Raw genomic sequence first — 26882 nt, forward strand, 5'->3', positions numbered from 1 at the left:
GCAAATATTGAGACCCAATATCCCAAATGCCGTGCCCACTGATACTGCAGGCCCCATAGTGGCTGCTATGGCTGCCGCCCCTGTAGTTACGTCCCTGTATACTTCTGTAGTTTTTACTAGTACATGGATGTAATATGGTGGGGATGTTCTTCTCAACTAAAGTAAAAAAAGACTGTGATATCATGTTCTTATACCTAGAACCATGGTTAGGGCAAGGGTAAATCAAGAAGAGTCTAGGTACAAGCCATAGGTCAGGGCAGGCAGCTCAGATCGTCGGCTGGGGTGGTCACCAGATTGAGTATGATGTATAAAGGAGAAAATCAGAAATCAGGGATCAGCAGGGACCTTTGGAGGATCCAGCCATTGCACAGACAGATTCCTGGGGAGAATATAACACATGAGTACAGGGCAATGTCTACAACCAGACTGCAGGGCTCAGGATTTATAAAAAAAAGAGCCTGTAAACAGTGCAAGAAAAGCAGGGAATACTGAAGAACCAAGAAGATGGCAGCAAGTTATGGTGCAATAGCTTCATAGGGCAGCACGGTGGCTGAGTGAGTAGCACTTCTGCCTTGCAGCGCTGGGGTCCTGGGTTCGAAACCCACCCAGGTCAACATCTGCAAAGAGTTTGTATGATTTCTCCGTGTTTGTGTGGGAGTCCTCCAGTTTCCTCCCACACTCCAAAAACATACTGGTAGGTTGTTTAGATTGTGAGCCTCATGGGGACAGGGACCAATTTGACAACTTTGTGCAGTGCTGTGTAATCTGTGTGCGCTATATAAATAAAGAATTATTATTATTTTTATTATTAGGAACATGTAGTATGAAATGAAGTCAATGGCATCTTACAAGGAAACCTCAACCGATGCAGCAAACTAAGCTGAACTTCATCAAAAGCTGCAGCACCACACACAACCACACACATTTTACTTTCAGTAAAATCAGATGACCCCTTTAATGCATCACGGCCATGCGTGGGTTAAAGGTTTTTAGCGCAGTCTTACAAGCCGAGGTCTGTATAATGAATGAAGAGAGATGTTGCGTACAATACAAGACGCGGAGATAAACTTGGCATCAAAGTGGCTCCTCTGGTCTCGGCTCGAGCGATGAGCGCGCTGGCTGGTGAGATACTCGAGGGATCGTCCCGCTGCCAAGACGAGTCGTTCTGTTCGGATGCCGCGATACATCTGTAATCTTGTTTTTTGTGATCAACAATGGACGATGCGCGGCTGACGGGTTCCTTATTATTTATTGTGTATCTCCAACCTCTACGGGGACCGAGTCTTAGCAAGAACAAAGCCTGGCGCCTCCCGCCGCCCCCGACAGAACTGCAATAACTGCATTTTTAAAGAATTTGCAACTCACAGACTAAGTGCAGATGTCGAGCGGAGGAGGGGAGGACGAAATGAGGTCGTAAGAAACAAGACTTCAGATGTAAATTGCGTCTTCTGTTCTGGGGGTAAAGTCCGGGGATTAGCTGCAGAGAGAATCGCCGAATCCGTAAAATGCTTTAACTGCGCCAGGGAGGCTGGAAGATGAATGCTCATTATATTATCTGGCAATATCTGTGAATTATAAGACAATAAAATATTGTTACTGCCGCTAAATTAAAAGTAATAGAAGTCTGGAGGGTTTATAGGGAGGTACGGAAGATTAGTGGGCGAGAAGTCTGCGACTGAGGGAACAATAGATATGGGCTGAGCGAAAAGATGTGGTACCCCATGGCTAATACAGCCTACATATCGGGCCAACCATGATCTACAGCACAACAGCTTCAGGGTGGATGCACCTATAATGCAACTCTACATCAATGTACTCAATGTATGAGGCCAACCATGATCATCAGCTAAGGGATAGGACATGGGTATACACATAAAGAGGAAGATTCGCCCATAATGCAACCCCTTTCTATAACCCATAGAAAATATGGTCTTTGTATGGAGCCAACCATGATCTAATGGATAGGACATGAGTATACACATACAGTACTTGGTGGATTAACCCATAACACAACACCTGCAATGGCTGTACCATATAGCATATATATAGGGACAACCATTACCAAGATATAATGGATATAACATGAGCATACACCTACAAGGGAAGAGTTACCCAGAATGCACTACATTCCATTGCTGTACATATGTGTGGATTTATACAGTATTGTGTAACGACCATGTAAATTGTGTGTTCTGCCTTGAGAAAGCGCCGGCTGGCGCGAAACGGCCCGTCGGCTCTGCGGCTCTGTGTGCCCCCCTGTGTACTTATGTGAACCAAGAATAAAGAAGTTGTGCTTTCACAAAAACGGTGAGTGCCACTCCATTTCTTCGCTTCTGCTTGCTAAATTGTGTGTTCTTTTCTTTCTCTGTGTCTTTAGGACTGTGACCGTATCTAACAGAGATGCCGAGCTTGTCCACTTAGAGATGAAGACTCCGGAAGGACGTAAGGGACATCTGTCATCCATATTTTTATGATTTTGTTATTTTGCATAACCTATTAAGTCTAGTAGCCCTAACACACTACCCCACTTACCCTAAACCTACTAGCACTAATCCATTACAGTACTATCCTTCCTCCTCCGAGTCCTAAGTCTCTACCCTTCTAGCCCTAAACCACTAACCTTTCCAATCCTCACCCTGTAACCCTGCCTACTGATCCGTCTAATCTTAAAGCCTATGATTTATAAACTACTAACCCCACTGAACCGAAATCCTAACCCTACTTATCCTAATCCACTAACTCTTCTAAGCATAACCCAGTAATGCTAACACACTAATCCTACTAATCGTGACCCACTTATCCTACTAGCTCAATAATCCTACTAACTGCGACTAAACCTAGTAACGGAACAAATCCTAACCCATTAACCCTAAACCAATAATGATACTAACCTCAAACCATAAACCCAACTGACCTAACAGACTAACACTACCAACTCTTGTGTCTCACCCATCGATCACTTACATGCACGGTCATATGTCTATTTAGTCGTCCCTCAGGATTAGCGATACTGGAGCCCTTCCTTAAAATTGGTTCCCGAGTTGAGGGATCTTTCCATAACAAATCTCATTTTTTTAAGGACACTCCAGGGAAAGCTGACACACAGTGTTAAGACTAAAGATAATTGGGACAAAATATATACTTTTTTCCAGGAGTAATTATGGTAATTTATGTGTCTGCTTGATATTAACTAGTTCATTGGCTTCCTATAGATGTGGCTTCAACAGTCTTCCTCTACCATCCTCTAACCCAACCCCTTCCCCCATCAACTGCTCATTCTTCACATTGAGACACTATTATAATGAGCCCCTCCATGATCATCCTGCCCGAGTGCTGGAAGAACTTCCAATGCAAATGAATTCTTATCTTTCTTATGCAAATCCCGAGCATTTGAAATCATTTATATGAACCTTTCCAGAAGCGTCTTCTTCTGGGAGGCAGATTTAGGGCTCATTCAGCGCAGCATTATACCGCGTCATTCCAGCCCTGGATCGGAAGATATTGAATTCAATTACAATAAAAATAAATAAAAGGAAAGCAAATCCTTTCTTTAGATCTGAGTGGAGAGCGGGAGATGACGGGTCATATCTCATATTGACTCCATTGTGGTTACAATGATCTTCTGGTTTGGGAGGGGGGGGGTGATTTAAAGGGAAATGATGATGAAAACCTGTAATTGTGTCATGACTGCAATAAGTCCATTATACTCCTTCACACATTGGTCCAACTGCCCCGTTTATGTAGGACGGTCCTGCAAATTAATGCTGAGGTAGCTCCAAAATGGGGACTAAAATGTAGATATCTAATATGCTTAGATGGGATCATCCCCATGTTTCCAGCAGGTCTTGACAAGAAGACCCTACAAACAGCCCTATATATCTCAAATTTCTCAAAAGCCTTCTGGAGTTAACTGCAGTTAACCTCAGTTTTCAGGTTCAGTTTGTCAATTGGGTTACATCTGAACCATATTTAGTCTTCATGAGGCCATACCCCACCACATAAGGTCATACTGGAATTACCACCACTTGGATACTATCTTGATGCTTCTTTATGGGAACCAAGTTCTTGTGAAAGAGTCCTTGATGTCTTGCTGTTGACAGTGATTCCTGTTGGCCATAATTTGGTCTTCCAAGATTGTGTTTTTCACGCTCCTCAAAGTTCATCCATCTTGTTGGTGGTGGTCACCGTCTTCCAAGGTTTTCTAATCGTCGGGACAATATCAGGATTGTATATCAACTAATAGAAAAGAGAAACAGATTCTCTTGATAGAACAAGGGAGGAGGAATGTCCGAAATTTCCTACTTTATGAAATAGAGTTCCTTGCAAAAGTTGAGAAGAAACTTAGTGCAGAAGATTCACCACCTGTGTGGAGGAAATATGCGCTCTTCAATTTATGCGCATATATTCCATATAGTCTAGTTACTTATACCGTAATCCAGAAGGAACGATAACACCAGGTCCCCAGGAGCCCAAACATCTGAAGAACATGGAGGGAAAAACACCAAGAAAATTGTGCTTCATCGATGAGTCAAAACATCTTTAGAGGGTCATTGAGTAAAATCAAAAGTAAAGGTTAAGGCATTTGGGGGTTTGTCTTATTAAAGGGACAGGGTTCAATTAGTAGGGGAAAAGTGTTAACTGAAAATAAAGGGGCACATCTTCTAAGGGTCCGCGGAGTGCATTTTCGTAGGGTTTCCCGACGATTTCCATTTTGTGCCGGATTTCCCCGGGAATTTGGAGCACGCGATCAGACTTTGGCGTATCGGTAGCGGCTTGCACACGACAGAAATCGGGGGGCAGGCCGTCGGACAACCCGATGGATTCGGACAACGCGCAGGATTTAACATTTAGAATTGTGTCGCAAGACACGCACTTACAAGCACCGGGAAGAAGCAGGTGAACTCCGGCGGACCTTGGTGTAGAAGCGACGGATGCAGGAACTCGGGCGCACGATCTTAGTGAATCGTGGCAGATCCGAATCCTCATCGGACAACGCACCCCGGGATTGCAACAGGACCGGGTAAGTAAATCTGCCCCAAAGAGTCACAATGACCATAGTAGTCCCTTACATGAGGAAGCCAGATGATCCATGGTGGGTTTCCATTAGGAGGAAAGCTTCATCTACTTCTTCTGTACCCTTGGCGTCTGTTTATAAAGTTAACACCATGAAGATCAGGAGTATACTTAATAGGGTTGGGGCCTTCCTAGAGAAGTCATGGATTCTTTAAATGTCATGGATGACCTCCGGTTGTGTAACCATCAGGAGGACTCCTTCTTGGTGGCTTCACAATCAAGTTTCTTTGTTCTTTGATGGATCCATGAATCTCCTACTAGAAGTGGTCTCTTGTTCTGATGGCTACGTCCCATTAGTAACACGTACATTCCACCATCAGTGTCAATGTTGGGAAGGTTCTCTTTAGCTTTATTTTTTCTTAGTGAAAATACTAACACTTTTAGACCATCCAGAAGCCTTGGATTCAATGTTGAGCCACCAAAGAGCTAATCTTCTTTTGAGTCTTGAACTCGACCGATAATAGAAATCTTAACTTGTATGAAGCTGAGGGTGGTTGGGAGTTCTTCTACTTTCATGTCCACGTGAGTCTCAGCTAATTGGATTTAACCATTGTTATGCCTGCAGTTCTGGAACACCTTAACTGACACTAATGAGGCTCAGATTTTAATAAATGAAGCAAAGGAATAAGTGAATGTTTCTCAGGCGACCCGACATCTCATAAAATGATTATGATTTTGCTGTCTACCGCTTCATCTTTGCCGATGGCTGCAAATGAGGCAAAGATGGAGGGGAGGCCTGAGTCAGACACCAGCAGCCTCTTCCAGACAATTACCGCTCCCGGGCAGCACCGCAGAGGCGCCCGGCGCTGCCAACCCGCATTGTCGTGTCCTGTCCTCCTCACTCCCAGGTTCCTGCGTGACACAAGTCATCTCCTCGCGTCTCCGCTGGAATCGCTCTGATTCGGGTAAATGTACATGATTGCCGCTATTCCAATTACCTGCCTCAAGATCTTGGGTGAATTTGCATATTTGGAAATGTCAATTTGCAGGTGATGGAAAAAGTTACCCAGGAAGGAAAACTTTGCTTTTCTCACCTATGTTATATATATTTTTTCTCATTGTAGGTCAGATTTTTTTCTTTTTTGACTCACATTGTGTAAACTTTCGTTAAAAGATGGAGCAGAGATGGTGACTCTGCTGCGTGAAGCTCGAATCAGCGGAAGAATACAGATTAAATACATGGAAATCTATAAAATTTTTACCCTCCAGGGTATCTGAGCATAACCCTTTCTATACCCCTCCAATATAGCAGTGATATTAAGGATACATCAGTGCACCCAGGGAGCAGTTATTATCCCCAGACCACCAGGGACGCATCTATCATTTATGCACTACACAGGGGGCAGGAGACATCATGGTCTGTACTGCAGTGGTTCTGTATAGAGAGTCATAATTCATCACATCATTTAGTTCTCCTGAATGTTTAATAAGAGCCCAGCAGTGACGGGGGGAAGGGGGTGAAATGACTGGTGCCATAAAAAGGTCTTAATTTACCTTGACATTTTCCTGGTGATGACATTTTTGAGAAGTAATAATAGATGGAGGAAGTGTAGATATTGTATATTGTCCTCCTCCGCTTCCCTGCTCACACAATGTACAGTATATAGTCATGAAAGACCAAAGTTTATCTATCGTAGCCCGTTCTTATCTGATAAGAGATCAACCCCAAGCCATGGGGAACATATACAGTATCATCAAAAGAACCTACAAAACATGGCTGGATTTTCGGTATTCTTCTTAACAACAGTGCCTCACTTGTCTGCAGGTCGTGTCTGGTATTGCAGGCTAGGTCTGTTCTCTAACTGTCACAGCACACACCTCTATGGGCAATCACACCAATCTCTCCCCAATAACTAATGCAATGCAATTATCCCAGTGATCCATTCACCTCTTACAAGGATCTAAACTACCAGGTCTCTATATCTGGGAGTGGTCCTAGTGCTGGTGGCAGGGGCTGCAGAGCCTGGTCAGTGGGCAGAGTAATAAGAGTCTGTGCATTGATCAGGGCAGACAGTCAAAGCTACAACTAATAGGTTACAATGCTGCAATACCTTAGTGGCATAGTAACAAGCTTGGAACCATTGCTCAGGCACCTTCCTGTTGGAGAAGCTGCTTTTAGTGACTGGAAGCTGACTGCAGGGTTCTCAGATTCCTAAATTATCTACAAAGATAGAAAAGTACGGCAGGTAGTGCAAGAATTCAGGCAGGAGACAGCAGCAGCACATTGACAATCTAGGCACCATTGCGCAGGCACCTTCCTGATCGAGATGCTGCTTTATATACACCACAAGTGGCTGGAAGGTGACTGCAGGGTTCTCAGATTCTTCAATTCTGTATGAAGATAGAAAGTTGCAATAGGCAATGCAAGAATGCAGGTAGGGGACACCAGCGGCACATTGACAATCTAAGAACCATCGCTCAGGCACCATACTGTTGGAAAAGCTGCTTTATATAAGACCACAAGTGGCTGGAAGCTGACTTCAAGGTCTTCAGATTCTTAAATTCTTTACAAAGATAGAAATGTACAGCAAGCAGTTCAAGAATGCAAGTAGCAGACACCAGTGGCACATCGACAAGCTAGGAACCATTGCTCAGGCACCTTCGTGTTGGAGAAGCTGCTTTATAAACACCACAAGTGGCTGGAAGCTAACTGCAGGGTTCTTAGATTCTTAAATTCTCTACAAAGATGAAAAGGTACAATAGGCAATGCAAGAATGCAGGCAGGAGACACCAGCGGCACATTGACAATCTAGGAACCATTGCTCAGGCACTTTATAGTTGGAAAAGCTGCTTTATATACACCACAAGTGACTAGAAGCTGACTGCAAAGTCCTCAGATACCTAAATTCTATACAAAGATAGAAAAGTACAGCAAGCAGTTCAAGAATGCAGGTAGGAGACACCAGCGGAACATCGACAAGCTAGGAACCATTGCTCAGGCACCTTCCTGTTGGAGAACCTGCTTTATATACACCACAAGTGGCTAGAAGGTGACTGCAAGGTCCTCAGATTCTTAAATTATTTAGAAAGATACAAAGTACAACAGGCGGTGAAAGAATTCAGGCAGGAGACACCAGCCACACATCGACAACCTAGGAACCATTGCTCAGGCACCTTCCTGATAGAAAAACGGTGCTCATATGTGGGTGTCCAGATGAGTCCATTGGGTAAGGGTTTGATCCAGAAGGCTGCACAAGTTTTATGATCCCTGATGACTCATCTTGTTTTGTGTGGGATTTTTTAAAAAACTTTTCCCCAAATCCAGTCACAATGCAGGTAATTTCTCTAGTTTTGGGATTTCTGGACTTGATTCATCAGATTAGTTGGACGCGTCTTCTCTTCCAGTTGGCTTGGGCGCCATGCGATAATCTCTCCTCTGCCTTGAATATAAAGTCCACAATCTGCAGCAGAATGGATTCATGTTGTAGGATGTGGAGGATGAGAGATGTGTGTTCTCTGCCAGAGAAGAAGAGTAAAGCAGTGTGGGCGCAGAGGTGCGAGCGCTCTGCCCGCAGCAGCTGCTACAACATTTATCTTGTCTCCGTCCCTCGCTGGGAGGTCAGCGCTCGGATATCTCCATCTGTCTGCCGAGCTGAACCCAGATTTATTCCTTCACCTGAGACGCAGAACTACTGACAACTATCTGCCCCGTCCCGGGGTCTCAGGACATGGTCCTACATAGTCCTCCATGCCAGGGAGGGGGAAACCTTCCATAGAGATGAGCTGCTGTATCTAAGCTTCCATTATAGAGTAATCTACCAGTACATAGAGATGAGCTGCTGTATCTAAGCTTCCATTATAGAGTAATCTACCAGTACATAGAGATGAGCTGCTGTATCTAAGCTTCCATTATAGAGTAATCTACCAGTACATAGAGCTGAGCTGCTGTATCTAAGCTTCCATTATAGAGTAATCTACCAGTACATAGAGATGAGCTGCTGTATCTAAGCTTCCATTATAGAGTAATCTACCAGTACATAGAGCTGAGCTGCTGTATCTAAGCTTACATTATGGAGTATTCTACCAGTACATAGAGCTGAGCTGCTGTATCTAAGCTTCCATTATAGAGTAATCTACCAGTACATAGAGCTGCTCTGCTGTATCTAAGCTTACATTATGGAGTATTCTACCAGTACATAGAGCTGAGCTGCTGTATCTAAGCTTCCATTATAGAGTAATCTACCAGTACATAGAGCTGCTCTGCTGTATCTAAGCTTCCATTATAGAGTAATCTACCAATACATAGAGCTGAGTTGCTGTATCTAAGCTTCTATTATAAAGTAATCAACAGTACATAGAGCTGAGCTGCTGCATCTAAGCTTCTATTATAAAGTAATCAACAGTACATAGAGCTGAGCTGCTGCATCTAAGCTTCCATTATAGAGTAGTCTACAGTTGCTGGCATAGGACACATATAACACATGTTATGGATGATACAGAATATACTTGTTCACTGTTTTAGGACACATTCAACAATTTAATGTATTTACTGAAAAATGCTACAATTGTAACTGTGTAATTAACCCTTGCTCTTCCCTTGCAGACGCTCAGTACATTGTCTGTAAGATGAACAACTGCTCGGAGACGGTGAGGACCAAACCCTTCGCTGGATACATCGACACCAACTCCCTCATCGTCCAAGACGAATATGTTTTTGTCCAGGTAAATTAATACCGACCTCCCGAAGACATGTCCTTAGTATTTCTGCTCCTTTGGTGATGAGTTTAAATAGATCTGCGATCCCCCTTATTAAAGGGAACCTGTCATCAGCTGTAACCAACCATACAGACTGCAGCTTGTGTCCCTGGAGAGATGTATAATCACACCACTGTGTATGTTGTTAGTAGCAGCAGGACATATGGATTTATATTCCTTGGCTGTACCTACTGGTGGTGAGTCCTCACACTGCTGTGCTCTGTGCTCCCAGCAGCCAGTGTCATGTATTGTTCCTGGAGAGATGTGTAATCAGACCTATGTATGTTGCTCACACTGCTGTTATATATGTATCACCCATGTGTCACCAATGTATCAGAGGGCATCAACAGTGTCATATTTGTATCACCCATGTATCATCAGGACATCACCAATGTTTAAGCAGTGTATGACCCGCATATCACCAGTGTATGACCCGTGTATCACCGTGTATGACCAGTGTATGACCAGTGTATCACCCGTGTATCACCCGTGTATGACCCGTGTATCACCCTTGTATCACCAGTGTATCAGCATTGTATGACCCGTGTATCAGCATTGTATGACCCGTGTATCAGCATTGTATGACCTGTGTATCAGCATTGTGTGACCTGTGTATCAGCATTGTGTGACCTGTGTATCACCAGTGTATCACCCGTGTATCACCCGTGTATGACCCGTGTATGACCCGTGTATCACCAGTGTATGACCCGCATATCACCAGTGTATGACCCGCATATCACCAGTGTATGACCCGCATATCACCAGTGTATGACCTGTGTATCACCAGTGTATGACCTGAGTATCACCAGTGTATGACCTGCGTATCACCAGTGTATGACCTGCGTATCACCAGTGTATGACCTGCGTATCACCAGTGTATGACCCGTGTATCATCAGTGTATGACCCGTGTATCATCAGTGTATGACCCGTGAATCAGCATTGTATGACCAGTGTATCATCAGTGTATGACCCGTGTATCAACAGTGTATGACCCGTGTATCACCAGTGTATGACCAGTGTATCATCAGTGTATGACCCGTGTATCAACAGTGTATGACCCGTGTATCACCATTGTATGACCCGTGTATCACCAGTGTATGACCCGTCTATCATCAGTGTATGATCTGTGTATCATCAGTGTATGACCCATGTATAACCTGTGTATCATCAATGTATGACCTGTGTATTATCAGTGTATGACCCATGTATGACCTGTGTATCATCAGTGTATGACCTGTGTATCAGCATTGTATGACCCGTGTATCACCAGTGTATGACCCGTGTATCATCAGTGTATGACCTGCGTATCACTAGGGTATAACCCGTGTATCATCAGTGTATGACCCGTGTATCAGCATTGTATGACCCGTGTATCAGCATTGTATGACCCGTGTATCAGCATTGTATGACCCGTGTATCAGCATTGTATGACTCGCGTATCACCAGTGTATGACCCGTGTATCATCAGTGTATGACCTGTGTATCATCAGTGTATGACCCCGGTTTGACCTGTGTATCATCAGTGTATGACCTGTGTATCATCAGTGTATGACCTGTGTATCATCAGTGTATGACCCGTGTATCATCAGTGTATGACTCGTGTATCACCAGTGTATGACCCGTGCATCATCAGTGTATGACCCTTGTATCAGCAGTGTATGACCCGTGTATCATCAGTGTATGACCCGTGTATCAGTGTATGACCCATGTATGACCTGTGTATCATCAGTGTATGACCTGTGTATCATCAGTGTATGACCTGTGTATCATCAGTGTATGACCCGTGTATCATCAGTGTATGACTCGTGTATCACCAGTGTATGACCCGTGCATCATCAGTGTATGACCCTTGTATCAGCATTGTATGACCCGTGTATCACCAGTGTATGACCCGCGTATCACCAGTGTATGACCTGTGTATCATCAGTGTATGACCCGTGTATCATCAGTGTATGACCCATGTATGACCTGTGTATCATCAGTGTATGACCTGTGCAGGGCCGGATTAAGGTTGGTGGGGGCCCTTGGGCGCAAAATCTGGTGGAGGCCCCCACTGAGTGTAGCGCACATACACGTCCTCCTGCTTCCTTTCCACTATCTCAGCAGTAACACAGCTACATACAGCCGCCTCACCCCCAGTAACACAGCTACATACAGCCGCCTCACCCCCGGTAACACAGCCGCCTCATCCCCAGTAACACAGCTACATACAGCCGCCTCACCCCCAGTAACACAGCTACATACAGCCGCCTCATCCCCAGTAACACAGCTACATACAGCCGCCTAGCCCTGAGTAACACCGCTACATACAGCCGCCTAGCCCTGAGTAACACAGCTACATACAGCCACCTCATCCCTAGTAACACAGCTAAATACAGCCGCCTCATCCCCAGTAACACAGCTACATACAGCCACCTCACCCCCAGTAACACAGCTACATACAGCTACCTCATCCCCAGTAACACAGCTACATACAGCCACCTCACCCCCAGTAACACAGCTACATACAGCTACCTCATCCCCAGTAACACAGCTACATACAGCCACCTCATCCCCAGTAACACAGCTACATACAGCCACCTCGCCCCCAGTAACACAGCTACATACAGCCGCCTCATCCCCAGTAACACAGCTACACACAGCCGCCTCATCCCCAGTAACACAGCTACATACAGACGCCTCATCCCCAGTAACACAGCTACACACAGCCGCCTCATCCCCAGTAACACAGCTACATACAGACGCCTCATCCCCAGTAACACAGCTACATACAGACGCCTCATCCCCAGTAACACAGCTACATACAGCCGCCTCATCCCCAGTAACACAGCTACATACAGCCGCCTCGCCACCAGTAACACAGCTGCATACAGCCACCTCGCCACCAGTAACACAGCTGCATACAGCCGCCTCGCCCCCAGTAACACACCTGCATACAGCCGCCTCGCCCCCAGTAACACACCTGCATACAGCCGCCTCGCCCCCAGTAACACACCTGCATACAGCCGCCTCGCCCCCAGTAACACACCTGCATACAGCCGCCTCGCCCCCAGTAACACCGGTACATACAGCCGCCTCGCCCCCAGTAACACCGCTACATACAGTCGCCTCGCCCCCAGTAACACCGCTACATACAGCCGCCTCGCCCCCAGTAACACCGCTACATACAGCCGCCTCGCCCCCAGTAACACCGCTACATACAGCCGCCTCGCCCCCAGTAACACCGCTACATACAGTCGCCTCATCCCCAGTAACACATCTACATACAGCCGCCTCATCCCCAATAACACAGCTACATACAGCCGCCTCATCCCCAGTAACACAGCTACATACAGCCGCCTGGCCCCCAGTAACACATCTACATACAGCCGCCTCATCCCCAGTAACACCGCTAGATACAGCCGCCTCGCCCCCAGTAACAAAGCTACATACTGGGGCCAGATATACGTCCCCATACATTCTTGTGAATGTACCCTTTTATAGACATGTTTATACAATTACACACTGATACATACACGCCTATATACTTATATACACACAGATAAAGTTCTACACACATATACTTGCACCCATATATACACACACAAGTATACACCTATACACACACATTTATGCACTCATATACATTTATATACTAATACACAGAGTATATACAAACTCATAAAGTATATACACACATACAGCAAATACACACACATTCAGTATATACGCATATACACACAGATACGGGAAATACACACACATTCAGTATATACGCATATACACACAGATACGGGAAATACACACACATTCAGTATATAGAGCATATACATACATACATACCATATACCCAGCATAATATATAATTATATATATTTAAACGTACACACATATGCTTATATAAATATATGCATGTATAAATACAGTATATGCATCTTATGCATCTATACACAGTAGATGCACACATACAAAGTATATACATATATGCACAGTAGATGCATATACGCACCTATACACAGTATATACACATAAATAAACAGTATATACACAGTAGATGCATATATACACAGTATATACACATAAATAAACAGTATATACACAGTAGATGCATATATACACAGTATATACACATAAATAAACAGTATATACACAGTAGATGCATATATACACAGTATATACACATAAATAAACAGTATATACACATAAATAAACAGTATATACACATATACACAGTAGATGCATATGTACACAGTATATACACATAAATAAACAGTATATACACATATACACAGTAGATGCATATGTACACAGTATATACACATAAATAAACAGTATATACAAATGTACACAGTATATACACATAAATAAACAGTATATACACATATACACAGTAGATGCATATGTACACATAAACAGTATATACACATATACACTGTAGATGCATATATACACAGTATATACACAGTAGATGCATATATACGCCTATACACAGTATATACAAGTAAATAAACAGTAATTACACAGTATATGCATATATACACTTTACATACATATATACACATAGACCCTGTATATACACAGTATATACATATATACACTGTATATACATATATATACACACAGATAAATACATACATATATACATACATACATACATATATACTTACCTTTTAGGGTGAACGGCCGTGGCTTCAGACAGGCGTTCGGGCGGTGGGGGGTCTTTTGGTTGTTGTTCAGCCGGGGAGGGGGTCGGCGGTGCTTGTTCAAGCGGGGGGTGGAGGGGGGGGGGTGTCGCTTGTTTGGCCGGGGAGGGTGGAGCGGCGGGTGCTTGTTCGGGCGTGGGGGGCCATGCATGGCGCTGGATGAAAGAGCTAACAGGCGGTCACATGTGCCGGGGGGGCTGGCTTGATTGTTCGGCCAGGGAGGTGGGGGGGGGGCGGCGGATGCTTGTTCCAGCGGGAGCGGGGGGCGGTGGATCGGGCGGTGGATCGGTTTTCTTGTTCTAGCGGGCCGGTGGGGGTTGGTTGCTCGGCCATGCATGGCTGGGGATGGGCGGGCCGGGATGGCAGTAACCTGTGCTGGGGAGGGGTGGGCGGGGAGGCAGAGGCAGTGTCACCTGTGCCGAGGGGGCGGCGCGAGAGGTAGAGGCGGTGTCATCTGTGACGGGGGCGTCTCTGTCATGCCGACAGATAGGCGAGGAGGCGGTCACCTATGTCTGGGGACAGCGTGCATCTCAGCCGGGGGTGCGGGGGGTGCCATCTGGTGGGGGCCCCTAGGGGGGGGCAAGATGGTGGGGGCCCCGGGGCTCGAGCCCCAGGAGCCCCGCCTATGATCCGGCCCTGGACCTGTGTATCAGCATTGTATGACCCGTGTATCACCAGTGTATGACCCGTGTATCACCCGTGTATCATCAGTGTATGACCTGCGTATCACCAGTGTATGACCTGCGTATCACCAGTGTATGACCCGTGTATCACCAGTGTATGACCCATCTATCATCAGGGTATGACCCGTGTATCACCAGTGTATGACCCGTGTATCACCAGTGTATGACCCGTGTATCACCAGTGTATGACACATCTATCATCAGTGTATGTCCCGAGTATCACCAGTGTATGACCCTTGTATTATCAGTGTATGACCCGTGTATTATCAGTGTATGACCCGTGTATTATCAGTTTATGATCCGTGTATGACCTGTGTATGACCCGTCTATCATCAGGGTATGACCCATGTATGACCCGTGTATCACCAGTGTATGACCCGTCTATCTACAGGGTATGACCCATGTATCACCAGTGTATGACCCGTGTATCACCAGTGTATGACCCGTGTTTCATCAGTGTATCACCTGCGTATCACCAGTGTATGACCTGTGTATCATCAGTGTATGACCTGTGTATCATCAGTGTATGACCCATGTATCACCAGTGTATGACCTGCATATCACCAGTGTATGACCCGTGTATCATCAGTGTATGACCCGTGTATCAGCATTGTATGACCCGTGTATCACCAGTGTATGACCCGAGTATCAACAGTGTATGACCCGTGTATCACCATTGTATGACCCGTGTATCATCAGTGTATGACCCGTCTATCATCAGGGTATGACCCATGTATCACCAGTGTATGACCCGTGTATTATCAGTGTATGACCTGTGTATCATAAGTGTATGACCCGTGTATCATCAGTGTATGATCTGTGTATCACCAGTGTATGACCCGTGTATGACCCGCTTATCATCAGTGTATCATCAGTGTATGACCCGTGTATGACCCTTATATCTCGCATGTTACATGTATCACCAGTGTATCACCCGTGTATCAGCATAGTATAACCCGTGTATCACCAGTGTATGACTTGTGTATCACCCGTGTATCAGCATTGTATGACCCGTGTATCACCAGTGTATGACCCGTGTATCACCCATGTATCTGCATTGTATGACCCGTGTATCACCAGTGTATCAGCAGTGCATGACCCGTGTATCACCAGTGTATGACCCGTGTATCAGCATTGTATGACCTGTGTATCACCAGTGTATGACCTGTGTATCACCAGTGTATGACCTGTGTATCACCAGTGTATCAGCATTGTATGGCCCGTGTATCACCAGTGTATGACCCGTGTATCCCCCGTGTATCACCTGTGTATGACCCGTGTATCATCAGTGTCTGACCCATGTATGACCTACGTATCACCCGTGTATGACCCTTATATCTCGCATGTTACATGTATCACCAGTTTATGACCCGTGTATCAGCATTGTATGACCTGTGTATCACCAGTGTATGACCTGTGTATCAACATTGTATGACCTGTGTATCATCAGTGTATGACCCGTGTATCACCCGTTTATCAGCATTGTATGACCCGTGTATCACCAGTGTATGACTTGTGTATCACCCTTGTATCAGCATTGTATGACCCGTGTATCACCAGTGTATGACCCGTGTATCACCAGTGTATGACTTGTGTATCACCAGTGTATGACCCGTGTATTACCAGTGTATGACTTGTGTATCACCCGTGTATCAGCATTGTATGACCCGTGTATCACCAGTGTATGACCCGTGTATTACCAGTGTATGACTTGTGTATCACCCGTGTATCAGCATTGTATGACCCATGTATCACCAGTGTATGACCTGTGTATCACCAGTGTATCAGCATTGTATGACCCGTGTATCACCAGTGTATGACCCGTGTATCAGCATTGTGTGACCTGTGTATCAGCATTGTATGACCTGTGTATCAGCATTGTGTGACCTGTGTATCACCAGTGTATGACCCGTGTATCAACAGTGTATGACCCGTGTATCACCAATGTATGACCCGTGTATCAGCATTGTGTGACCTGTGTATCACCATTGTATGACCTGTGTATCACCCTTGTATCACCAGTGTATCAGCATTGTATGACCTGTGTATCAGCATTGTATGACCTGTGTATCAGCATTGTGTGACCTGTGTATCAGCATTGTGTGACCTGTGTATCACCAGTGTGTGACCCGTGTATCACCAGTGTATGACCCGTGTATCACCAGTGTATGACCCGTGTATCAGCATTGTTTGACCCGTGTATCACCAATGTATGACCCGTGTATCACCAATGTATGACCTGTGTATCAGCATTGTATGACCTGTGTATCAGCATTGTGTGACCTGTGTATCAGCATTGTATGACCCGTGTATCACCCTTGTATCACCAGTGTATCAGCATTGTATGACCCGTGTATCAGCATTGTATGACCTGTGTATCAGCATTGTGTGACCTGTGTATCAGCATTGTGTGACCTGTGTATCATCAGTGTATGACCCGTGTATCACCCGTTTATCAGCATTGTATGACCCGTGTATCACCAGTGTATGACTTGTGTATCACCCTTGTATCAGCATTGTATGACCCGTGTATCACCAGTGTATGACCCGTGTATCACCAGTGTATGACTTGTGTAACACCAGTGTATGACCCGTGTATCACCCGTTTATCAGCATTGTATGACCCGTGTATCACCAGTGTATGACTTGTGTATCACCCGTGTATCAGCATTGTATGACCCATGTATCACCAGTGTATGACCTGTGTATCACCAGTGTATCAGCATTGTATGAACCGTGTATCACCAGTGTATGACCCGTGTATCAGCATTGTGTGACCTGTGTATCAGCATTGTATGACCTGTTTATCAGCATTGTGTGACCTGTGTATCAGCATTGTGTGACCTGTGTATCACCAGTGTATGACCCGTGTATCAACAGTGTATGACCCGTGTATCACCAGTGTATGACCCGTGTATCAGCAGTGTATGACCCGTGTATCAACATTGTATGACCCGTGTATCACCAATGTATGACCCGTGTATCACCAATGTATGACCCGTGTATCAGCATTGTGTGACCTGTGTATCACCAGTGTATGACCCGTGTATCACCAGTGTATGACCCGTGTATCACCAGTGTATGACCCGTGTATCAGCAGTGTATGACCTGTGTATCAGCATTGTTTGACCCGTGTATCACCAATGTATGACCCGTGTATCACCAATGTATGACCCGTGTATCACCAATGTATGACCTGTGTATCAGCATTGTGTGACCTGTGTATCAGCATTGTATGACCCGTGTATCACCCTTGTATCACCAGTGTATCAGCATTGTATGACCCGTGTATCAGCATTGTATGACCTGTGTATCAGCATTGTGTGACCTGTGTATCAGCATTGTGTGACCTGTGTATCATCAGTGTATGACCCGTGTATCACCCGTTTATCAGCATTGTATGACCCGTGTATCACCAGTGTATGACTTGTGTATCACCCTTGTATCAGCATTGTATGACCCGTGTATCACCAGTGTATGACCCGTGTATCACCAGTGTATGACTTGTGTAACACCAGTGTATGACCCGTGTATCACCCGTTTATCAGCATTGTATGACCCGTGTATCACCAGTGTATGACTTGTGTATCACCCGTGTATCAGCATTGTATGACCCATGTATCACCAGTGTATGACCTGTGTATCACCAGTGTATCAGCATTGTATGAACCGTGTATCACCAGTGTATGACCCGTGTATCAGCATTGTGTGACCTGTGTATCAGCATTGTATGACCTGTTTATCAGCATTGTGTGACCTGTGTATCAGCATTGTGTGACCTGTGTATCACCAGTGTATGACCCGTGTATCAACAGTGTATGACCCGTGTATCACCAGTGTATGACCCGTGTATCAGCAGTGTATGACCCGTGTATCAACATTGTATGACCCGTGTATCACCAATGTATGACCCGTGTATCACCAATGTATGACCCGTGTATCAGCATTGTGTGACCTGTGTATCACCAGTGTATGACCCGTGTATCACCAGTGTATGACCCGTGTATCACCAGTGTATGACCCGTGTATCAGCAGTGTATGACCTGTGTATCAGCATTGTTTGACCCGTGTATCACCAATGTATGACCCGTGTATCACCAATGTATGACCCGTGTATCACCAATGTATGACCTGTGTATCAGCATTGTGTGACCTGTGTATCAGCATTGTGTGACCTGTGTATCAGCATTGTGTGACCTGTGTATCACCAGTGTATCACCCTTGTATTACCCGTGTATGACCCGTGTATGACTTGTGTGCTCCCTGTGTATCTCCTTCCTCGCCAGTTTGGGCCGCGCTCTGCCATGTGTGGTGCTGGTTCTGTGGGCACATGCTTGGCACCTGGTGCGGCACGCGCCCGGGGTCCGGGGTAATCACTCATTGGAGGCGGCTTGTGCCAGGACGAGGTTTCTTAGCTTCTCCTTCAGCAAGTAATTAAGTTTTCTAGAAGTAAATGAGCGATCTGCTTATCTCGTCTCCGGTAATTGCCTCCCCGGAGCTTCGTTGTTTGCCGCGTGATGGAGAGAGGTGCGGAGGGAGGTTTTGGCTGAGAAATGGTCGGAATCCTCCAATTGCATAAATCTTTTAGTCTATGTGACCGCTCCTGCTGAGAGGCCCCGGCACAGATCCGGCTGCTACACCCCCGTGCACTCTGATTAGTTTGCTTTGTGCCTCTCATTGAGGACTGTGTGACTTTACAAAATATTACAAATATATTTAATATTGAAAGTCAATGTGCAAATTAATTGCAGTACCAGGTCTGACCTCATGGGGTGCTGTGATATAGAGCCGCAAGTCTACTGCTATGTCTGGTGCCATCATGTGGAGGGAATAGGTAATGCAGCTCTATCAGAAATCTGAAGTCTTGTACTTATTAAACCAAGAGCAAGTCTTATAGGCATCAGCAGGTGTGACCGTACAGACTGCAGCCAGTGTTATGTATTGTTGTTAGCTTCACCTAGTGCACTGGACGTGTGTCCTCACATTGCTGTGCACTGTGTTCTCTGCAGTCAATGTTATCTATTGTGTTTGGAGAGATGTGTATGTTGTTAGTAGCAGCAGGACTGTGAAATATGTTCTTATATTCCAGGAATGTAGTTTCTCCACATGCGCTGTGGATGTGTCCTCAAACTGTTGGACTCTGTACCCTCACACTGCTGTGCTCTGAGCTCTCTGCAGCCAGTGTTATGTTTTGTCCCTGTAGAAATGTGTTATCAGACCACATTGTTAGTAGCAGCAGGACTGTGATATGTGGATTATATTCGAGGTTTGAAGCTTCTCCAAGTGCACTGGCGGCGTGTCTTCACACTGCTGTGCTCTTAGATTTTTGCAGCAAGTGTAAGGTTTTGAGAGATGTATACTCCTACCTTTGTCTACGTTCTTAATAGCATTTGGACTATGAAATATGGATTTATATTCCAGGTTGTGCACTGGGGCTGTGTCCTAACACTTCTGTGCTCTTAGCTCTCAGCATTAAATTACTCTACAGCCTTTGCCCTTTACTCTAAATATAAAATGTTACAGGCTTCTGGATTACTAATATAACAGTGACTCAAAACAGATAGAGGAGGCTGTCTGTGGAACAGTTCAATGCACAGAGCACAGAACACAGCAGTGTCAGGACACTGAGGATATTTGTTTTTTGTTAGAAATGCATTGCCAGGAAAACACATTCAGCACTGCTATGTCTGTGCATAGCTCTAAAGAGTTCCTAAAATCTATGGCCCTTTTTGCAGCTCGATGTGATGACCTCTACCCGCAGGGAGTTCAAGCCTGTTTTAAATAATTTTCGGATTGAGATAAATCCATAATCCCTCAATTAAGGGATTGTGTAAATCTACAGCTCCTGTGTTTGTCACCTCTCCGATATAAGGTAGTTATGGGTAATCCACAAACCACAGATGAAGTAGAGACAGAACTTTGATGGAGAAACAACTTCTCACCCAGCAAGAGACATATGAAGTCTGAGATGATCAGCAGACTGCAGGATCTTCATTAAGTTTCTATGTGATACAGTTGTAGCAGAGCTGAGTTTGTCATTGAACTGAGCTCAGCTCAGCGTTATTGTCCCTGGTCATTTAGTAATGGGGGGTATTTAAATATCATCTCATGATAATCATTGTGTCTTGCTCTATATTGCAGCTCACCACCGGAGGACGTCCCCATTACTACGTTTCCTACAGGCGGGAGCCATTTGCACAGATGAAACTGCCCAAGTACGCTCTTCCCAAGGTAAAGTGACACATTCATCTACTTAGTGCTATTAACTTCTTGAAGGAATTGTCTTTTACATTTTCAATTTTGTAGATATTCCTTTTAACTAGATCCTCAGGGGAAGTTCTGCTGTTGGCTCCACCCCTGAACAGCTGTTGAGGGAGCATCTCCATATTAGTGGATGTTTCTTCTTATAATCCTCCTTTTTGTTGGTGGAATTATCCCTCTGAAAAAATTTAGCATTTCCTATAAAACACATTTGTTTTGAAAGTGTTGAACATTTTTCCTAAAACAAGCTCCTGCGGGGCCATCCTATTGCTGCTTCAACACGCAAGCTGCAGTCTGATTTGTCATCACTACTCAATTCTAATCGTCCACTAATGTAACCTTTCTTTCCAGGAGTGAAGGTAGTGTCTCACCGACCACTTACAGTAAAAATCCATTTTGTACAAACCTACCTTATATTAAAGTTTTCCATTTGACTAACTCCTCAGGGGTGGTCTCCCTTCTGACCCCACCCATGACCAGCTGTCATGGTTGAAAGCACAACTCAATTGATATCTATTCATGTTATCCTGCTTTCTCATAATAGAGGACACAATTGTGTCATTGGTTACTTAAAGGAACTGTCTAGTTAGTACAAACTCTTTTTTTTTTTATATTTTATTTTTATGACTAACTAGTTCCTTAGGGGTGAACTCACTGCTAACAGCAGCCAGTATCAAAAGGTGGAGGTCGTGTGTCATTAGCCACTTAAATTAACTGTCCATTTTCTACAAATTCTTTGTGTTTTAATGATATTATTTTCCGATTCTTAGGGGGTAGTCCTGTTGCTGACTCCTCCCCCAAACAGTTGTGATTGTTAAAAGCAATAATCAAAATTAATAGGTGTCTACTAATTTATATTTCCTTTCTGGTTGCATAGGTGGTAGCTAATGACCACTTGTCTATTTTTAAGAACTCTTTTAAGAAATTCCATAAAAGCAACTCCTCAGGGGTGGTCTCTTTGTTCCTCAGGGGGTGGTCTCTTTGTTCTGTTGTCTGTTTGAAGGCATACACTAATACCAGTGGAAAAATACAGCTGTAATTTCCTTTCTTTCAGTGGATGCAGAATGACAATTTTAATTTTGAAAAATGTGACTATTTTCCTTGTACTTAGCTCCTCAGGGGCGTATCCCCTGCTAACCCCACCCCCAAACATTAATCATTTTTAAAGGCAGAACTTAACATCAAAGACAACTAGTGATATAATCCTCCTTAGAAGTAGTGGGGGTTCTTCAGAGCAATGAGAGGGGCCTCATTCCCTGCAAAGTGTATTCTAGCAAGAAAAAAAAACTGCAGTGTATGAACACGTCCTGAAGTGTGCCACATATATGAGCCTTAGTGTGTAATGAGCCTGTTCTCCTGTGGGTTATATCATCTAATAATCCAGGCCACCTGGAGGCGCGAGTCACATGTAATAATCTCCTCCGCCTCGCACCTGCTGGGTCGCTGCTTAGTGTGACCCCTCGATCCGTCATTTATCAAGAGCCGAACCTGCATCTGTGTCTGCATCATTTATCACTGAACATTACAGGAAAATATGTTCAGATTCATCTGTTTTACTGGTGCCTCCTCCTCCAGGGACGGAGACCTGTGATTAATCTCTCCCTTAGAAGAGAGGAAGCATAGCCTACACACTGCGGGCATCCATCTGTCATGTGGGCGGTCCTGCCTCAGTGTATGAGACAATGTACTGGTCCAACAAGTCATAGAGAACACATAGGTGTCACCACCTGTCCTCCCCTTCTCTGTCAGTGCTTCTCCTGTGTGTCAGTCTTTACTGAACTTGAATTCTATTCCTGAACCAAGAACCTTGTGGCATAACCTGTAACCACTGGGCCCTGGATCATAGTTCTAGCTCCCAGACACTGCCATCAGGATTGCACAGCGGCTCAGTGGTTAGCATTACAGCCTTGCAGTGCTGGGGAACTGGGTTCAAGTCCCAGGATCAACATCTGCAAAGAGTTTGTATGTTCTCACAGTGTTTATGTGGGTTTGGCAAACTCTGTGCAGCGCTGCGTAATCTGTGTGCTATATAAATAAAGGAATTATTATTATTAATGAATTAATTAAATAAATAATTAATTATTAATTAGAAATAAGTTTTCCAATTGTAGATCTCCTTTCATAAGATGATCTGGTGGATAAGATTCTCTATTGCAATCAATACACGAATGTGACTGATGCGATGAAGACCATGTGATCTCCACCATCTTTGGAGGGTCTTAGAATATACTTGAGTCTTGTCTGGTGACAATTCTGCGCTGTTGTCAGGAGGAGTTGCGGAAGTTTTTGTCTCCCATTTGTTCGCTCTTGATACCTGAGAATTCCTGGCCGCAGACACAATTATTTGCTCATTTCTGCTCCTCGTAGAGTCAAGTTTCTGAATATCAATACATCTCGCTCCAAGTGTTTGCATAATTTCCTCCTTCAAGGGATCTCTCTAATGTTCTGGGACCCGAGCCAACATTCACCATAGAAACTGATACAATAGATATTGATACGTTTTGCACCAATGTATCTCATCTGCAACAGAGAAAGTACAAAGAGCTGGATATAGAAAGTCAGGGGGGTGAAGCACTGCCATAAATCACACATAGACGGGGCTATGTCATAACTTATGTCATAATATTAAATGGTATTCCCTATCTGCAAAGAGTTTGTATGTTCTCTCCGTGTTTTCATGGGTTTCCTCCAGGTCCTCCGGTTTCCTCCCACACTCCAAAACATACTGGTAGTTTGATTAGATTATGAATCCCATTGGCGAAAGGGACCGATTTGGCAAACTCTGTGCAGCGCTGAGTAATCTGTGTGCACAAAATAAATAAGGGAATTATTATTACCAAGAGGAGGGGCCGAAGACTACAAAGAACATCTAGAACATTACGATAAGATAATCTGTCAATCAAAGGGGCTCTCTAGAAAAACCTTGTTTGAGCATTTTTTTTTTTATACAAAGCTCCTACTCTAGCTCTCTCTACTTGCAGCCACCACTAGGGGGAGCTCAGGAGTCAGTAGCTGTCTGCACATAGTATAGAGTTTTGTGTATAAACAGTATTATTGAGGTGCAGTAACCCCTCTACTGGTGCCTGCAGGCACAAAACTCCACTGCACTTATGAAATACTCTGTGCTACTTTGGAAGCAGCACCTTGCAATATGGTCTGTGATCTAACACAAGTTTTGCACATCCATTCTCCTTAAATACCATGAACCTGGACCTCTCATAAGGTCAGCAAACTCATCTCCTGAAATACTCTGTGCTGCTGGCGATGATTCCTATTTGGAACTTTCAGTCTGTAACCTCCCTCCCCTCCTCTCCCATCATGACACTACCCCGATTCCATGGAGGCCTATATTTGCTGAAACACTCTGTGCTGCTGGGAATCTTTCTCATACCACAAGATACATTTTTTATAACCTCTAAAGGGATAATAAGCACATTGCCCTGAAATACTCTGTGCTGCTGTACACTCTGATCATCCTGAGATACAACAAAATTATAACCTCAAAAGGATCATCGCATTAACCTGTAATACACTTTGTTGCTCAAAGTCTTGTTTGTCCCAAAATGTGACAAACTTTAAGCCACTAAAGAAATCATAACATCATCCTTAAATACTCTGTGCTGCTGGGGATCGTGCTAATCTAACAGTATTACAATTCCATAACCTCTATAACCCTGCTGAGGTTATTCCCTGGATTTTGCATCCTGGAGGCCGTGTACGATCCTCCCCATATCCAGTGTGGGGCGCTGTAGCAGAACGAGACGGTCACAGCCCCCAAATAATCAGCGGGAAGGGAAAAAACAACATTTAAGGTTCTTCCGTCTCTTTAAATAAACCCGGCTTCTAATAAGAGGCCGGATGCGGAGTTCTTCTCTGTTTTCAGCTTTGATACACAAGAGATGTGAGCGAGAGCAGCCAAAAACAGATTTAATTGCGCTGCTGACATTTGCCTGCGTTGTCAAGAAAATGAGTTCTGCTCAAACAGGAAACGGCGGGTGATTGATGTCTCGTTAATCTATAAACAGATTACCATAAGGTTACATTATTATCCCCCGGCCCGAGCACCGATATGTGACTGCGGATTAATAGCCACCCCCAGGAATCAGTCCCAGGTAATTACATACACAGGCGGTCCCCGAATATATATCCGAACTTACAGACGCACCTCTCTGCCCACTGTGACCTCTGGTGAAACTCTCTGGATGTTGGGAATTTACTTTACTTTGGTCCAAGGATGCAGTGATATACTGGAAGGTCTCCGCAATGAAGCTTTATTTTTAAATCCTTGTTACAGGTCCCGAAAATAATTTGTCTGGAGTTACAGTTATAAAATATACTCAGCTTTCATACAAATTCACATTACTATAATACTGCCATCTATGTACAACAATATAACTACTATAATACAGCCCCCTATGTACAAGAATATAACTACTATAATACTGCCCCCTATGTACAAGGATATAACTACTATAATACTGCCCCCTATGTACAAGAATATAACTGCTATAACACTGCCCCCTATATACAGGAATATAACTACTATAATACTGCCCCCTATGTACAAGAATATAACTACTATAATACTGCCCCCTATGTACAAGAATATAACTACTATAATACTGCCACCTATGTACAAGAATATAACTACTATAATACTGCCCCCTATGTACAGGAATATAACTACTATAATACTGCCCCCTATGTACAAGAATATAACTACTATAATACTGCCCCCTATGTACAGGAATATAACTACTATAATATTGCCCCCTATGTACAGGAATATAACTACTATAATACTGTCCCCTATGTACAGGAATATAACTACTATAATACTGCCCCCTATGTACAAGAATATAACTACTATAATACTGACCCCTATGTACAAGAATATAACTACTATAATACTGCCCCCTGTGTACAAGAATATAACTACTATAATACTGCCCCCTATGTACAAGAATATAACTACTATAATACTGACCCATATGTACAAGAATATAACTACTATAACACTGCCCCCTGTGTACAAGAATATAACTACTATAATACTGCCCCCTATGTACAAGAATATAACTACTATAATACTGCCCCTTATGTACAGGAATATAACTACTATAATACTGCCCCCTATGTACAAGAATATAACTACTATAATACTGCCCCCTATGTACAAGAATATAAATACTATAATACTGCCCCCTATGTACAAGAATATAACTACTATAATACTGCTCCCTATGTACAAGAATGTAACTACTATAATACTGCCCCCTATGTACAGGAATATAACTACTATAATACTGCCCCCCCCCTATGTACAAGAATATAACTACTATAATACTGCCCCCCCTATGTACAAGAATATAACTACTATAATACTGCCCCCTATGTACAGGAATATAACTACTATAATACTCCCCCTATGTACAGGAATATAACTACTATAATACTGCCCCCTATGTACAAGAATATAACTACTAT

At 44.1% G+C, this 26882-nt stretch overlaps 1 protein-coding gene across 4 annotated transcripts in view; it reads left to right on the forward strand.

Moving 5' to 3' along the window:
* Nucleotides 1-26882, forward strand: part of SORCS1 (sortilin related VPS10 domain containing receptor 1) — a 433993-nt gene that overhangs the window by 297363 nt on the left and 109748 nt on the right. For all 4 annotated transcript variants that reach the window (XM_072130629.1, XM_072130630.1, XM_072130632.1 and 1 more), the window contains exons 6-8: nucleotides 2378-2442; nucleotides 9617-9735; nucleotides 21276-21365. In XM_072130629.1, coding sequence (XP_071986730.1) covers nucleotides 2378-2442; nucleotides 9617-9735; nucleotides 21276-21365 — 274 coding nt within the window. The remainder of the gene's footprint in view (nucleotides 1-2377; nucleotides 2443-9616; nucleotides 9736-21275; nucleotides 21366-26882) is intronic.

The sequence above is a fragment of the Engystomops pustulosus genome, chromosome 11 (genome assembly GCF_040894005.1).
Source record: "Engystomops pustulosus chromosome 11, aEngPut4.maternal, whole genome shotgun sequence".
NCBI classification, from domain to species: domain Eukaryota; kingdom Metazoa; phylum Chordata; class Amphibia; order Anura; family Leptodactylidae; genus Engystomops; species Engystomops pustulosus.